This window comes from Heterodontus francisci, chromosome 26, assembly GCF_036365525.1.
Source record: "Heterodontus francisci isolate sHetFra1 chromosome 26, sHetFra1.hap1, whole genome shotgun sequence".
In the NCBI taxonomy this organism is placed as follows: Eukaryota; Metazoa; Chordata; class Chondrichthyes; order Heterodontiformes; family Heterodontidae; genus Heterodontus; species Heterodontus francisci.
Window position 1 is genome coordinate 64148209 of NC_090396.1, and position 17627 is coordinate 64165835.

The following is a 17627-nucleotide window of genomic DNA, read 5'->3' on the forward strand; positions in this document are numbered from 1 at the left end:
AAGGATAGGGGTAGCAGGCACAAAGGAATACCAGCACCTCTAAGTTCCCCTCCAAATCACTCATCATCCTAACTTGGAAATATATCACTGTTCCTTCACTGTTATTGGGTCAAAATCCTGGAATTTCCTACCGAACAGCACTGTGGGTGTACCTACACCACAAGGACTACAGTGGTTCAGGAAGGCAGCTCTACGGTATTGAACCCTCACCATACAAAGTACTATTCCGGCCTATAGAGGCTTGTGCAATCTTCTTCCATTCCTGCCACAGAATGCGTTACATGCTCAATCCTCAATGTATCAAGTCAGCTGCTGTCCTTGAAGTTGTGGTGTGCCACCTTCCTCTGTAGTTCTGCTGCTGGCTTCAGGAGTGAAATAAGACATGGCATGGCTATCTGTTGAGGGAGGAAGGATTGAACCAACTATAACAGATGTCAATTTGTTTAGTAACAGTTACATTGTTGGGAAAAACAATACTGGCAGTTATTTGGCAGACCTTCAGTTCAGCTCAGCATTGAATTTCTTTGATTCATTCTGGGTGGAAACATTTGTTTAAATCCAAGTGAATCGAAGAAATGAATCATTTAATTACAAGAAGTGCTGTACAATACTGAAACTAATTGAAATGTTTTATAAATTCCATCATGCTACACATCACAGCTAACATACAAAATAAGGACTGCAATCTGGGAAAATCTTACAGTACTTAATGTAGAAAAATAAAAAACATTTTTTTTTTAAAAAGACTGTTTAGCTAAAATGTTCGATTTGGACGGCTGAACCACAGTGAGATTATTGATCAAAAACAAACATTAAATTCATGTTATTCTGTTGGCATTTGCGCAAATAGATCACACTCGGGCATGTCACGTATGCCACTCACTGGAGCAAATACTCCCAGTGTGATGCTTATGGTCTCTCAGAACACTATGGTCTCTACTATATTGGTCTCCATGTTCATTTGCCAAGGAGCTGCTTTCTCTGTTGTTCAAGCAGGGCTTCAAGATGATCTGCTCTTTTAAGTGCTGCCTAGACACAGAAAAATGATAATGCACAAAAATTAAAAATAGCTTTTTACCAAAATAATGATATTTAAATGAACGTTTGAAAAATAGCAGTAAAGCAACAAACAGCAACATTCAGTAACTGCAGGACTAATTTTTTTCAGCTTATTCGTGATATCTCTGAATTAACATTTAATACATGATGATCTTTATATGCTAAATTTTGGTCTCAACACCCCCCACCCCCCTGCCCCCAAATCAAATATACAATGTTTTTAATATACATTTATTAATTATATACTCACACCCATGTTATGCAAATATACCCATCTGCAAACTAACTGCTAGCTTAACTGGCACCAGTTAAGGCTATGCTGTGCATCCTTGCAAGTTAGAAGAAGTTATAAAATGATACGTTAAAGACCTATCTCAGCACAAATTCATGCACGGAGCTAGGCCAGTTAACACTGAAATCTGGAAAAAGTTTTTCACACAAAGGGTAGTGCAAATCTAGAACTCTCTTCCCCCGAAAGACTGTGGATTCTGGTGAGATTAATATATTTTTGTTGCATAGAATTTGCAGCACAGGAGCAGGCCATTCGGTGTTCCATTCCACTCAGGCCTCCTCCTACTCTATTTACTTCATCTTACCCTATCAATATATCCTTCTATTCCTTTCTTCCTCATGTACTTAACTAGCGTCCCCTTCAATACATCTTTGCAACTCACCTCAACCACTCAATGTGGTAGCAAGTTCTGCATTTTCATCTCTGAGTAAATTGTTAGATCAGGGCATTAAGGGATATGGGGAAATGGCTGGTAAATTGAGTTGAGGTATAGGTCACTTTTAATGTAACAGAATGTTGGAACAGGCTTAAGGGGCTGAATGACCTACTCCTGCTTCTATGAATCTTGACAGCAATATTTACTTTACAATCTAGAGCTTCGAATAACAAAAGGATCGTATTGCCAATTGGTAAAGAGTTGGCATTGCAAATAAAGATGTCATTATTTTTGATTTAAGCAGACAACTTATAAATGGAACCAATAGTGTCACTGGACATAAATGACTGCAAGCTTCAAGTGTCTGTAAATGCACACTGCACTAAAGCTTCGTCAATGACTAATGGATGGTTTCTAGCAGACAGGAACCAGGTAAATGTAGCTCACACGTCCAAACATTACTTCAGAATTTAAAGTTCTTCAAGATTTTATGATGTTTACTTTTCTTGATCTTTTTCTTCTTTTTGAAAATACTTACTCTGATTTGAACAGTTAGCCACGAAAATGCAATCCCACAAGGATCTCTGCCACATTATAATCTAGAGGCACAAGATCCGCAAGTGCAGCCACTCAACAGACAGCTCATAGCTTAGAATACCAATTGGCAGATATTGCGAGATAAACAACTGATTGAATCATGCAGGTGGAAATGTCTGCAACAAATTTAAAAGATAATCTAGGTACACACTCCTTCGAGGAGGAGTGAACAGGGACTAGTTCAAATGTCAGACGCATCACAACCTAGGGAAATACAGAAGTCTGAATTCTGCCGTACTTCTATTTTCAAGCTCCATTTAAGAAATAGCCCTTTCTGGTCTTCATACTCATGGGGAAGCCAGATACCCAACATCAGCAATGGAGCAATTAAGGAGAAGCTTCACTGGAAACAGCACTCAGCATCCTGTTATGAGATTGCTTCTATTTATTTTGTAAAACATGCTTTACAAGCTTGTATTTGAATTATGGACACTGATTCATCTCGAATCTTGAAGAGATGGCTGAACTGTGTGTTTTTTTTTCCAAAACAAAAGTCACCAGATGGTTCCTGGATTTGGCTAGTAAACAGTCTTACTGGAAGGCATCTGTCTGTGGATAATCACCCAGCAGGAGTTGTTTTTGACTTGGGGAGATGTTTACAAGGAAGTGACAGGCCAAGATTTATATATGCCAGGAGTCTTGACTTCTGGAAGGTTTTAGTTTCAGTTTGAACTGTGACAACAGATAGTTGTTTCTTGCCTGCCAGAAGAATAGCAGCTCAGCTCTCTCTCTTGAAATAAAAAACTATAGACGTCGCATTCCTATTTGCTCCTGTATTTGAAGAAACCCTTGCATATTAATGACTGGGAACTGAAACCTTGTTGCTGTATTATTGTTGTAAGACCTATTTGGAGCTTCTGTAGCTGCATCTCTTGGAAAGCCTACCCAAACTGATCTTCAACCTCACCTGGAAAGAACTGTTCTAGGAAGATCCTAGTGATGGCCACCTATATGCATTTGGGATGCCAAACCAAAACAAAGGCCATCTTTCCATACCTTTTTTTGTCTTCAAGTATGATCATGTATTCAGCCTAAGTGTTTTTTTCCTGTTCTTTTTTTCTGCACTTTAAACAAAAATCCCTTTTATTTTCCTGGTTAACCGGTGTGTGTGCGTGACTAGGATAAATAAAGGGGCTTTAATATTTCAATATGTATGTTTTACTTTATTATTGATTATGACTTGGTTTATAATAAACTGATAATTTTGTTGTTTATTAAAGAAACCTGGTTGGTGTGCTTTATTCTGGGAAAAGAGAGTATATGATTGTATCAGTAAGTGGGAAATTTAAATATATGTTGTGACCTGTGGAGAAGTGGGACTAAAATAAACAGTGCTCTCCTCCTGCCCCTGTCATAACAATCCTTTCTCCTCTTAAGTTACCCTTATACTGCATTTGGTAAAGCTGATGATCAATCCAAAGTAAATTTCTTGAGTTCACTAAAGATGATCCAAAAAAAAAGGTAGGTCCTTAGAAAATTCAGCAGGTTAATTTTGAGGCTGTGGGGTGACGGTGGCAAAGTGGTAATGACACTGAACTAGTAATCCACAAGTCCAGGCTAATGCCCTGGGGACATGGGTTCAAAGCCCACCATGGCAGCTAGTGGAATTTAAATTCAATTGATAAATAAAAATCTGGAATTGAAAGCCAGTCTCAGTAATGGTGCCATGAAACTATCATCGATTGTCGTAAAAATCCATCTGGTTCACTAATGTCCTTTCGGGAAGGAAATCTGCCATCTTTACCTGGTCTGGCCTACATGTGACTCCAGACCCACAGCAATGTGGCTAACTCTTAACTGCCCTCTGAAATAGCCGAGCAAGCCACTCAGTTGTCAAGGGCAATTAGGGATGGGCAACAAATACTGACAGCAATGCACACCTGCATCCCATGAAATGAATAAAAAAGAAATAGTCTGTGTGAAATACTGGCACTAGAAGCCAACAGCCATGGTACCCCATCAAGCCCAACATTAAAGCAAGAAATGAAGCATCCAAGTCCATACTTCTTAATTGACAAGGATGACGGTATATTTAGAAACAAAATGGGAATCAAGGTTGACTGCCAAAAGCTTAAATTAGTTCTCCTCTGTTCAAACTGAATAAAGAACCCAACCCTAATTAGGAATTCAGCCATGATGAGGTAACATTTAATACTTTACTTTTTGTGGTATAGCAAGGAGGAGAGTATTTATTTTGGGGGAGGCCAGTGGGCAGGGTGGTATTGGTATTTGAAAATAGGTCCATTTTACATTAATATAAAGAAGCATTCATTTAAGTAGAGTTTGCTGCATTTTGAAAAAGCTTCACAATTATGAGGGCAAACGCATTAACTGACTGATATTTAATACTGTGACACAAATGCAATTGAATGCCACAGATTTTTTTAAGCTCCAATTTTAGTCAGTGACAATCTTGAAAATGGGTGTGAAAATACTCAGTTGATATAAAACCGAACACTCACTTCATATTGTTTTCGAAGACTATTCACTGCTTCTTCTTTCTTTACTATTGCTACTTTTACTCTAAAACAGAAAAAAAAATTCACATGGTTACAGTTTTGAATGCCAGCAAGCCACAATATCAAAAGGTTATGAAGAAGAATTCCATCCCTAAAATTGATCTTTCCACTTCAAGTGTTGACTGACCTGCTGTTACATGGAGTGTTTAGCACAGACACAGGCCATTTGGCCAAATTGGTCTATGCCAGTGTTTATGCTCCACACGAGCCTCCTCCCACCCAGCTTCATCTCACCCCATCAACAAAATCTTCTATCCTTTCTCTCTCATGCACTTACTGAGTTTTCCTTTAAATGCATCTATACTATTTGCCTCAACTACATCTTGTGGTAGTGAGTTCTATATTCTTACCACTCTGGGTAAAGAAATTTCTCCTGAATTATTACTGAATTTATTAATAACTATCTTATAGTTATGACCCCTAGTTTTGAACACCCGATAGGTGCAAACATTTTCTCTTCCTCAACCCTATCAAACCTTTTCATAATCATATCAGGTCATCCCTCAGCCTTCTCTTCTAGAGAAAAGAGCCCCAACCTGCTCAGCTTTTCCCATTAAGTATATCCTCTCAGTTCTGGTATCATACGTGTGAGCCTTTTTTGCACCTCCTCCAATGCCTCCATATCTTTTTAATAATATGGAGACCAGAACTATAACACTGCATTTGTGGTCTAACCAAGATTTGATACAAGTTTTTGATTCAGTTCTATCCCTTTAGAAGATGTTACACATGTAATTAGCATTGCTGGCACAAAGATATTACACATGTAACTTCTATACATGATAAAGAATTATTTTTCCAAGAGCAGGACTTCATTACACTTTCATGTTCAAACATCAATCTGGCATTGGAGTAAATCTGAGCCTCTTTAAAATCCTGCAAATCTAAACATGCTTCATTCATCTCACCTTTTATGAACCTCCTCCAGCTCTTCATCCTTTTCCTTCGTGATTCGTTCCACTTCCAAGCGATGACGTGCTCTCACCTCAGACACCTCTGTCTTTAACCGCTTGTTTTCTTCCTCGGTGCTAACCAACCGGTCTGCAAACTCCTGACGAATGACTTTGGCTAAACTCTTTCTCTCTTCTGTAAGTCTGTCATTGATCTGGTTCCAAAACAAAAAATAAAATGACAATTACAGAAACCCAGTAATAATCCAAGAGTATCTCTTAATTAAGTTTCATATTTTACATAAGAGTCTCTCACGCTGCATTTAAGAAAAAAAGATGAATGTTCAATATTAATAAACTTACAGGTGGTGTTGCTGAGGATGTGGAACTGAAGGAACATCAAGCACACTGGGAAATGCTCTTGAAGACTCACTTAGCACAAACCCCCATTCACAAAGAATTTCTTAGGAACAGAAAGCAAAAAAACAATGCAGACAGGCAAGTACAAAGGCCTAGCACAGAGAGCCTTTGTAATTTTTTTATACTTTTGACAGATGAAACCTAGCTGTGATAAGTTGCCTGTATGATTCTGCACTATGTACTAACATTGGAAATGGCTTTTGTGTTCTTTCAGACATTAAATGTCCTTGAACCTACTATACTGCCAGCCTTGGTGCAATGGCTGCATTCCTGACTGACTCAAAAGGTTGTGGTTTCAACCCACATACCAGAGATTTGAGCACATAATCTAGGCAGACACTTAGTACAGTACTGAGGGAGTGCCACACTGTTGGAGATGCTGTCTTTAGGTGAGACAATAACTGAGGCCCAGTCTACCCATTCAGAGGTGGAATTTCAAGGTTCCGCAGAGCTCAGAGTGGGAGAAGAAAAGGAAAAATTAAGAGCTCCTCTCATTTCTTCTACTGGTTTCAATTACTTTGCTGAAACCAATCCAACAATTTTCAAGTTCTCCTCCTCTCCCCAAGGCTCTAGCAATCCATTGAGGATTATGATGGTCAAACCAGAGTGGAGAAGTGTTACGGAAATTTTCAGTGTACTGTTTATGTAAATTGTACTATTTTAACACTTCTCTTTTTACTGTAAATAATATCGAAAACTAATCTCTAGCAATCATCTGTTTTTCTGAAGATTCTGTATTTACTTGCTAATTATATCAAGTTTCATGAAGCATTATAAAACTAAGGAAACGACTTGGGATTTCCAATGGGGTCAAAGACTTCAGCACTGGGCAAGCAGTAGTTGCATTGTGCCTCAGGGCTATACCCCCAACCCAAAGACATCTCCAAGAATTTCAGGGCTGTGCTCATTAACTGTCAGCCATTTTCACTATCATCATTTCACTATCAATCATACAAATATTTCAGGTCAGTGGGAACATTCTCAGTCGTTATGTACTGGCATTCTTAATTACTAATGCTGATTATTAAAGGTTTTGTAAAAAAACTGTTGATATGTTGCCCCAAGTTCTTGCTCCTCATCTCTCATTTTTTTTTTTTTTTTTTTTTTGAGTATTCACATCCCCAAGTTTAATCTGGGACTCTCCTCCTTCTTCAGCATCAGTCTTGTTTCAGTAGTGGTACTGAGTCAGAAGGTTAAAGCTTTAAACCCCACTCCAAAGAATGGAACACTTATCCTAGGTTGACATTCTAGTGCAGTACTGAGAAAGTGCTGCCAGTTGGAGGTGCTGTCTTTTAAATGAGACTTTAAAATAAGGCCCTACTTGCCTATTCAAGTGGGTGTAACATTTCCCATGATAACAGTTCAAAAAATAAAGCAGGGGAGTTATCCCTATATCCTGATTCCTCAACCAACACCTCTATAAAAGAACAGATTATCTAACCATTTATCTCATTGGTTTGTGGGATTCTGATGTGCGCAAGCTGACTGCCATGCTTGCCGAAAGTACAACAGTGATCACACAACAAAAGTAACTCATTGGCTGTGAAGCGTGTTGCGACAATCTGAGGAAATGAAAGGCACTAGATCAGGGTTATCCAACCTTTTCAGGCGGAGGGCCGCATTGTGATTTTTGCTCAGCCCAGGGAGCCAGTGAGCAAAATTCAAAAGATAAAGGCATTAAAAATTTATCTTACTAATAAAAACAAGAAACTTCCAAACCCACAACCTCTACCACCTATAAGGACAAGGGCAGCAGATGCATGGGAACACCACCACCTGCAAGTTCCCCTCCAAGCCACATACCATCATGACTTGGAATTATATCGTCGTTCCTTCACTGGGTCAAAATCCTGGAACTTCATTCCCAACAACACTGTAGGTGTACCTACCCCACATGGACTGCAGAGGTTCAAGAAGACAGCTCACCACCACCTTCTCAAGGGTGATTAGGGATGGGCAATAAATCCTGGCCGAGCCAGCGACGCCCACATCCCAGGAACGAATTTTTTAAGAAGTGAATTTTTGTGAAGAAGCTTTAAATGAGAAGCCTAATTTATTGACACTTTATCATCACTATATTGAAAACTGATTTAGTGACATACCTAGCATTGTTTTTGGTTTAATAAGTAGTCAATCTCTGCCCTCACACTTGATGTAGCGCTGCAGGGTATTCTGGATAGATGTCCACCTTTCAGCAGACACCTTGATTTCTCTTTCCCCCTCTCCCCGCGCTCCGTGTGTGTGTCTTGTTCTCTCTTCCCTCCCCCCCTCCTGTCTAAGACTAGGGGACACGGATTGAAAGTTCTGTGCAACAGGCGCATATGAGGAAGCATTTCTTTTTTTTTACGCAGAGGGTGGTAATAATCTGGAACTCACTGCTCACAAGGATGGTGGAGGTGGAGACGAATAATGATTTCAAAAGTAAGTTGGATGGCCACCTGAGAGAAACAAACTTGCAGGGCTATGGGGATTGAGCCTGGGAGTGGGACTGACTGCATGACTCCATGGAGAGCCAGCAGAGGCTCGATGGACAGAATGGCCTCCTTCAGTGCCCTTAGTAAATGACTCTGACTCCCCCTCCTCTCTGCTCCCCCCTCCCCCTTTCTCCCTCCCATAGTTGCAGAGAGTGGAACCCTCTTTAAATGTGCTTTTAAAAGTCAGTTTTTTTCTAAAGATCGTAGTCAGTTTCACAGCTTGCAGCTGCTGACGTCAGGAGCAGCCATTTCCCAACAGACACCGTGTTTTCTGGCCGGCATCTTAAAAAAAAGTCAGAACCCGCCTAGGCATAGAATGGGTTGGGTATCAGAAAAACTGGATGAAAAGGGAATGGTTAGCATGCCATTGGGACCAAATCAAATAATGAGCTGGCAATCACATGGGAAAAGCACAAGACTGTGAAGCAGCATCAAATACAGACTGAAATCATCTTACAAAGGTCACAGGACTCGTGCAGAGATAGAGGAGCAGATTAACAGTCCAAAGTCAATATTGCACTATGGTTTCTATGAACACACATCATGCATCTCCCACCATTTAACAATAATGCCCCAAAACAAATATTCGGAGGTTTCTGGTAAATTTACCATGAACATCAGTCAATGTTCCAACTGAATTACTTTCAGAGTTAAAGTTGACTGAATAAATCAGATAACTTGATCACATAATTAAAATTAAGTTCAGCTGCCTCCTCTGGGGATATTTTATTTAGATACAAATGATAATACTGAAGCAATATGTCCATTCTGTACTTCATACTGAGTTAACAATTCTCCCCTCATTTCTCAAAGTAGTAACACAAAACAGTGTAGAGTCCTGCCAGTGCTATCAGTCCATCAGTATTACACCCAACTTGGAGCACAGACAGGGCTACATAACTGTCGCAGAGCATCAATTTTGTTCCTTTCCAACATCCACAAATGTCCAGCAGGGGGGTCACTAGATAGTAATCATGAGTGTGAACTCTAGCCAACTTTCCGCTCCCCTTAGCCGAAAGCACTAAGGCCAATTATAGTTCCTGTACCAGCAACAAAGCTGACTCACCACAAATGCGGAAATGAATTGAGCAGATTTACTAACACTATGAGCTGAACGTTACAGACTCCCCGACGTCAGGGGTCGTGGCGGGGGGGTTGGAAAATGCCTCTGGGAGAGACCCGCCTTGGACCTTGACACCAGGAAGGCCCGGCCCCATACTGCCAGAGGTGGCGAGGCCTCGTGGCGGCCTCCCCACTGCCCGGTGACAGGAGCCCAATTTCAGTATGTAAATTAATATATATACCTGAACTAGTGACCACCGCGCTCCTCCCATCTGTCCAGAGCGATACTGGTGCCAGCGGCCGGTATTCCCATGCTTTCAGATCCCCGTCCGGGGATCCAAGGCGGAACACTGCGGAAAACTGGTAGGGAGGGGGTAGCAGGTAAGTTTTCCAGTACGGGGTTGGGGCTAGCAGGATCAAACTTATCTGATTGGTGTAGGGGATGGTGGGAAGGGTTACAGTGCGCAGTTTATGAACTTTGCAGGGGAATGAAGGTCAGGTGGGCAGGGGAAGTGTTTTGCGGGGGGAGAGGGCAAGTAAAACATTGCACGGTTATTGGGGGGGGTGGTAGAGGGGCAAATTGAATGTTTTTAAAATTTTCTGTTACCTTTTTCTTTAAATATTTAAATTAAATGGAAGGGCTCGAAGCCCTTGAAAAATGACAATTTAGCGCCTGTGCAAAGGCTGCTGACGTCATTGCCGGGGATGGACAGCCTGCCCCCTCCATTGGGGTGGGTGGTCCACCCCAGCCATTTAAATAAGCCGCCACGCTGAATATCGCAGCAGCTCCGCGACGTGTGGTCTGCATGGGCGGACCGCCATTGTTTATGTCCACTGCCGATTAAGGCGGCGGTACCATAGATTTCAGCCCTGTATTACTGAATGCCACTAATGGAGATGGTGCAATGATAGGTCATGGTCTTGACATGGAAAGTGTGAATGAAATGACAAATACCACCAAAATAAACAGTCAATGTTACCTTTTTTATATCTTCTATTTCTTGTTCTTTATATCTGAATAATCCTTTGAACCGGATAGTCTCGCCCTCTGCATCCATCAGCCGTGCTTTAAGTTCATTGCATCTTTCCTGCAGATTGCGTTCGGAGTGTTCCAGTTCCCTCAGCTCAGATTCATATTTGTGACGAACATGCTTAATTCTGCAAGAAGGTAGTTTTACATATTGGCTTGTAGTTGTGTTTCCCTTGGTTTACTGCAACAGTAGTAGCATCCATTATCCCAACTTGTGCACTCCATGATGTAGACAGTTTTGTTGCACATTTCCTGGAGTATTTTATGGCTTGAGTGTGGGTTTGGACGCTGCGATGCATCAGGGAGGAAGGAAGTTATCTGGACATTTTATTCCATTAGGTAGACACAACCGTTAGGTTGAGTACTTCAGATTTGGTGCATGGTCGGGGACAGGAGGGTGCGACTAAGAGTGGGGCAGGCATGGGGATCCAGAGGGAGCATTGGAGGAGACTCTACCCTTGCACTTGTCCAATAAGTACGAGCTTCTTGGACGAGAGCAATGACTGCAAGGGAGATCAGCAAACTGACTACAGCATCATGGTACAGGGAGCCATTCAAGTTGGGGGAATAAAAAGGAATGTAGTAGTGGTAGGGAACACTATAGTTAGGGGAATAGATACTGCTCTCTGCAGCTGACAGCATGAGTCCTAAAGGCTGTATTGCCTGCCTGGTGCCAGGGTTAAGGACATCCCCTCGGGACTGGAAAGGGACTTGGACTGGGAGGGGAGAGATCCAGTTGTTGTGGTCCCATGTAGGTACTAATGACATAGGCAAGACTAAGAAAGTGGTTCTGCTGAGGAAGAATGAGGAGTTAGGGGCTCATTAAAAAGCAGAACCACAAATGTTATAACCTCTGGATTACGACCTGAGCCATGAGCAAACTGGCGTAGGGTCAATAAGATCACAAAGTTGAATGCATGGCTCAAAGATTGGTGTGGGAGAAATGTGCACTGGCACCAGTATTGAGGAAAGAGGGAACTGTTCCATTGGGATGGGCTTCACTTGAACCATGCTGGGACAAGTATCCTGGCAAATCGAATAACTAGGGCTGTTTATAGGGTTTTAAGCTAAATTGTGGTGGGGAGGGTTTAATTGAGGGGAAATTTTGAAAGATAAAGAGAAAGAATAAGGCAAGAATGCAGGGTAGAGATATGGGTAATGATAACCAAAGTGTGGCCGGAAGGGACAGAGCATACAAACACAAGAGTGCACCAGAAAATAGGGTCAGAGTAGGGGAAAATGGTAAAAAGACAAAATTAAAGGTTCTTTATCTGAATGTATGTAGCATCCGTAACAAGATGGATGAATTGATAATACAGATAGAAATAAATGGGTATGATTTGATAATCATTACTGGAACATGGTTGCAAGATGACCAAGACTGGGAACTCAATATTCTGAGGTACTTCATATTTCGAAAGGAAAGGCAGAATGGTAAAGGAGGTGCGGTAACTCAGTTAATAATGGATGAGATCAGTACAGTAGTGAGAAATGATCTTGGCTCGGAAGATAAGTAGAATCAGTTTGGGTAGAGTTCAGAAATAGCAAGGGAAAGAAATCACAGGTGGGAGTAGTCTTTAGGCCCCCTAACAGTAGCACAGAGTATAAGTCAAGAAATAATGGGGGCTTGTAAGAAATGTACTGCAATTATTGTGGGCGACTTTAATGTTTATACAGCTGGACAAATCAAATTGGCAAAGGTAGCGTACTCAAGACAGTTTCTTAGAACAATATGTTGCAGAACCAATCAGGAAGCAGGCTATTTTAGATCTGGAATGATGGACCAATTGTAATGATACAGGATTAATTCATGTTCCCATAGTATCGGATCCTCTAGGGAAGAATGACCATAACATGATAGAAATTCACATTCAATTTGAGGGTGAGAAGCTTGGGTCTGAAACTAGTTTCTTAAACTTAAATAAAGGCAATTACAAAGGCATGAAGACAGAGTTGGCTAAAGTGGACTGGAAAAAAGGATTAAAAGGTGAAATGGTAGATAAGCAGTGGAAGACATTTAAGGAGGAATTTCATAATTCTCATCAAAGATACATTCCATTGAGAAATAAAAACTCTACAGAAGGATGAACTAATTGTGGCTAACTAAGGAAGTTAAGGATGGTAGGAAATTGAAAGAAAATGCATACAATGTTGTGCAGATAAGTGGTAGGCTAGAGGATTAGGAAAAGTTCATAAACCAGCAAAGGATGGCTTTAAAAAAGGGAGAAAATAGATTGCGAGTAAACTAGCAAAAAATATAAAAAGAGACAGTAAAAACTTCTACAAGTAGATAAAAGGAAGAAAATGTTGGTCCCTTAAGAGGATGAGACTGGGGAATTAATAATGGAAAACAATGGAATGGCAGAGACTTTGATTAAGTGTTTTATATCTGTTTTTATAGTAGAAGACACTAAAAGCATCCAATAACAGTAGAAAATCGGGGGGAAAGGGATGGAGGAACTTAAACCAGTTATTAATGGAGAAAAAGGACTAGGAAAACTAATGGAACTGAAATAAAAGCAAAATACTGCGGATGCTGGAAACCTGAAATAAAAACAAGATATGCTGGAACCACTCAGCAGGTCTGGCAGCATCTGTGAAAAGAGAAGCAGAGTTAACGTTTCGGGTCAGTGACACTTCTTCGGAACTGACAAATATTAGAAAAGTCACAGGTTATAAGCAAGTGAGGTGGGGGTGGGGCAAGAGATAACAAAGGAGAAGGTGTAGATTGGACAAGGCCACATAGCTGACATAGTGCATTAACACCTAATCTGTACTAATGCTTTGTCTTTCAACACACCATTAACATATTGTTTGCCTTTGCTCCATGACCTTTTGGTCAGCTATGTGGCCTTGTCCAATCTACACCTTCTCCTTTGTTATCTCTTGCCCCACCCCCACCTCACATGCTTATAACCTGTGACTTTTCTAATATTTGTCAGTTCCGAAGAAGGGTCACTGACCCGAAATGTTAACTCTGCTTCTCTTTCCACAGATGCTGCCAGACCTGCTGAGTGGTTCCAGCATTTCTTGTTTTTATAATGGAACTGAAGACTGACAAGTCCCCTGAACCAGATGGCCTGCATCCTAGGGTCTTAAAAGAAGTGGCTGCGGAGATGGAAGATTACAACCAACGCATCCACTAAGATTCCCTAGATTCTGGAAAGACCCCAGCGGATTTGAAAACCACAAATCTAACGCCTCTATTCAAGAGAGGAGGGAGACAGAGAGTAGGAAACTAAAGGCCAGTTAGCCTAACACCTGTCATTGGGAAATACTGAAATCCATTTTTAAAGTAGTAGCACAAAATTTAAAAAATCAGAATACAATCAAGCAAAGTCAACATGGTTTTATAAATGGGAAATCGTATTTGACAAACTTATTAGAGCTCTTTGATGTAATGAGCAGGGTGGATAGAGTGGAATTGGTAGATGAGGTGTATTTGGATTTCCAAAAGGCATTCAATAAGGTGCCACATAAAAGGTTACTGCACAAGGTAAGAGCTCAGAATACATTAGCATGGATAGAAGATGGCTAACTAACAGAAAATAGAGTTGGGATAAATGGGTCATTTTCATGTTGGCAAACTGTAGTAGTGTGCCATAGGGATCAGTGCTGGGGCCTCAACAATTTACAATCCGTATCAACGACTTGGATGAAGGGACCAACTGCATTGAAGCCAAATTTTCTGACGATACAAAGATAGGTGGGAAAGCAAGTTGTGAAGAGGATATAAAGAGTCTGCAAAGGGATATAGACAGGTTAAATGAGTGGGTAAAAATTTGGCAGAGTATAATATGGAAAAATGTGAGGCTATCCACTTTGGTAGGAAGAATAGAAAAGTAAAATATTATTTAAAGAGAGAGACTACACAATGCTGCAGTACCTGGGTGTCCTCAGACATCAATCGCAAAAGCTTAGCATGCAGGTACAGCAAGTAATTAGGAAGGCAAATGGAATGTTGGCCTTTACTGCAAAGGAGATGGAGTATAAAAGTGAGAAAGTCTTGCTACAACGGAATAGGGCATTGGTGAGACTACATCTAGAGTACTGTGTACAGTTTTGGTCTCCATATGTAAAAGAGGGATATACTTGCATTGGAAGTAGTTCAGAGAAGATTCACTAGGCTGATCCCTGGGATGAAGGGGCTGTCTTATGAGAAAAGATTGAGCAGGTTGGGCCTATACTCACTGGAGTTTAGAAGCATGAAAGCTGATCTTACTGAAATATTTAAGAATCTGAAGCAGCTTGACAGGGCAGATGCTGAGAGGATGTTGCCCCTTGTGGGGAAATCTAGAACTGGGGGTCATAGTTTCAGAATAAGGGGCCACCCATTTAAAAAGATGATGAGGAGGAATCTCTTCTCTCAGAGGGTCATGAATTTTTGGAATTCTCCACCCCAGACAGCTGTGGAGGCTGAATCATTGAATATATTCAAGGCTGAGATAGACAGATTCTTGAACTATAGGGGAATCTAGCGTATGGGGAAGTGGAGTTGAGGCCAAAATCAGATCAGCCATAATTTTACTGAATGGCGAAGCAGGCTCGAGAAGCTGTATGGCCTATTTCTGCTCCTATTTGTTTATCTTATGTACTTCTGCCTTTGCTTAGAGAACTCAAGACATTGGCAAATGTGTGGTTGACCACACATTCAAAATTAACTTCCCCAATGAGTTATAAATAAAAGTTAACATATAAAAAGTACAGTTTCCTGTAGTTAGAATCATAGAAACTTACAGCACAGATGGAGTAAAGGCCAGCTACCCGACCCGAACCCGACGGGCTCAGGTCCTAAAAGCAGAATATAGGGAGTTAGGAAATAAGTTGAAAAGTAGAACCTCAAAAGTAGGGATCTCAGGATTACTACCAGTGCCACGTGCTAGTCAGAGTAGAAATTTCAGGATATATCGGATAAATACGTGGCTGAAGAGATGGTGTGAGGGGGAGGGTTTTAGCTTCCTGGGACATTGGGACAGGTTCTGGGGGAGATGGGACCAGTACAAACTGGACAGGTTACACCTGGGCAGGACCGGGACTGATGTCCTAGGGGAAGTATTTGCTAGAGTGGTTGGGGAGGGTTTAAACTAAAATGGCAGGGGGGTGGGAACCATTGCAAGGAGTCAGAGGAGGGTGGGGGGGGGGTGGAAATCAAAGACAAGAACAAAAGACAGACAGTAGGACGAATAAGAAAAGTGATAGGCAGAGAAATCAAGGGCCAGAATCAAACAGGGCCACAGTGAAAAATAGTGGGAAGGGGACAAGTAATGTTAAAAAGACAAGCCTTAAGGCTTTGTACCTTAACGCGCGGAGCATTCGCAATAAAATGGATGAATTAATCGCAGAAATAGATGGAAACAGTTATGATATAGTCGGGATTACAGAGACATGACTGCAGGGTGACCAGCGATGGAAAATGAACATCCAGGGGCATTCAGTATTTAGGAAGGACAGACAAAAAGTAAAAGGCAGTGGAGTTGCATTGCTGGTTAAAGAAGAAATTAACGCAATAGTGAGGAAGGATATTAGCTCTGACGATGTGGAATCTGTATGGGGAGAGCTGAGAAACCCTAAGGGGCAAAAAGCGATAGTAGGGGTTGTATATAGACCCCCAAACCATAGTGGTGCTCTTGGTAATGGGATTAAACAGGAAATTAGAGACGCATGCAATAAAGGAACATCTGTAATTATGGGTGATGTTAATCTGCATATAGATTGGGCAAATCAAATTAGTCACAATACCGTAGAGGAGGAATTCATGGAGTGTATATGGGATGGTTTTCTGGACCAATACGTTGAGGAACCAACTGGAGAACAGGCCATCCTAGACTAGGTATTGTGTAATGACAGAGGAATAATTGACAATATAGCTGTGTGAGACTCCTTGGGGATGAGCGACCATAATATGATAGAATTCTTCATCAAGATGGAGAGTGATGTTGATTCTGAGACATGGGTCCTGAATCTTAATAAAGGAAACTACGAAGGCATGAGATGCTAGTTGGCTATGATGGATTGGGAAATGTTACTTAAAGGGATGACGGTGGATAGGCAATGGCAAACATTCAAAGAGCGCATGGATGAACTGCAACAATTGTTTATCCTTGTCTGGCGCAACAGTAAAACAGGAAAGGTAGCCAAACCATGGCTTACAAGGGAAATTAGAGATAGCATTAGATCCAAGGAAGAGGCATACAAACTCGCCAGAAAAAACAACAGACCTGAAGATTGGGAGCAGTTTAGAATTCAGCAAAGGAGGACCAAGGGATTGATTAAGAAGGGGAAAATAGAGTACGAGGCAAAGCTTGCGGGGAACATAAAAACTGACTGTAAAAGTTTCTATAGGTATGTGAAAGAAAAGGATTGGTGAAGGCAAATGTAGGTCCCTTACAATCAGAAACAGGGGAATTTATTATGGGGGAACAAAGAAATGGCTGACCAACTAAATGCATACTTTGGTTCTGTCTTCACAAAGGAGGACACAAATATCATACCAGAAATGTTGGGGAACACAGGGTTTAGTGAGAGGCAGGAACTGAAGGAAATCAGTATTCGTAGAGAAATGGTGTTGGGGAAATTGATGGGATTGAAGGCCAATAAATCCCCAGGGCCTGATAATCTACATCTCAGAGTACTTAAGGAAGTGGCCCTAGAAATAGTGGATGCATTGGTGGTCATCTTCCAAGATTCTATAGACTCTGGAACAGTCCCTACAGATTGGAGGGTAGCTAATATAGCCCCACTATTTAAAAAGGGAGATAGAGAGAAAGCAAGAAATTATAGATCAGTCACAGCCTGACGTCAGTTGTGGGGAAGATTCTAGAGTCCATTATCAAAGATTTTATAGCAAAGCACTTGGAGAACAGTAGTAGAATTCGACAGAGTCAGCATGGATTTATGAAAGGGAAATC

General features: G+C 41.1%; 1 protein-coding gene across 1 annotated transcript in view; it reads right to left on the reverse strand.

The window, feature by feature from the left end:
• Nucleotides 1-611: 611 nt before the first annotated feature.
• cep131 (centrosomal protein 131) overlaps nucleotides 612-17627 on the reverse strand; it is a 149118-nt gene continuing 132102 nt past the window's right edge. The window contains 4 exon segments of the mRNA XM_068058421.1: nucleotides 612-1029; nucleotides 4787-4847; nucleotides 5752-5948; nucleotides 10670-10847. Coding sequence (XP_067914522.1) covers nucleotides 958-1029; nucleotides 4787-4847; nucleotides 5752-5948; nucleotides 10670-10847 — 508 coding nt within the window. The 3' untranslated portion in view covers nucleotides 612-957.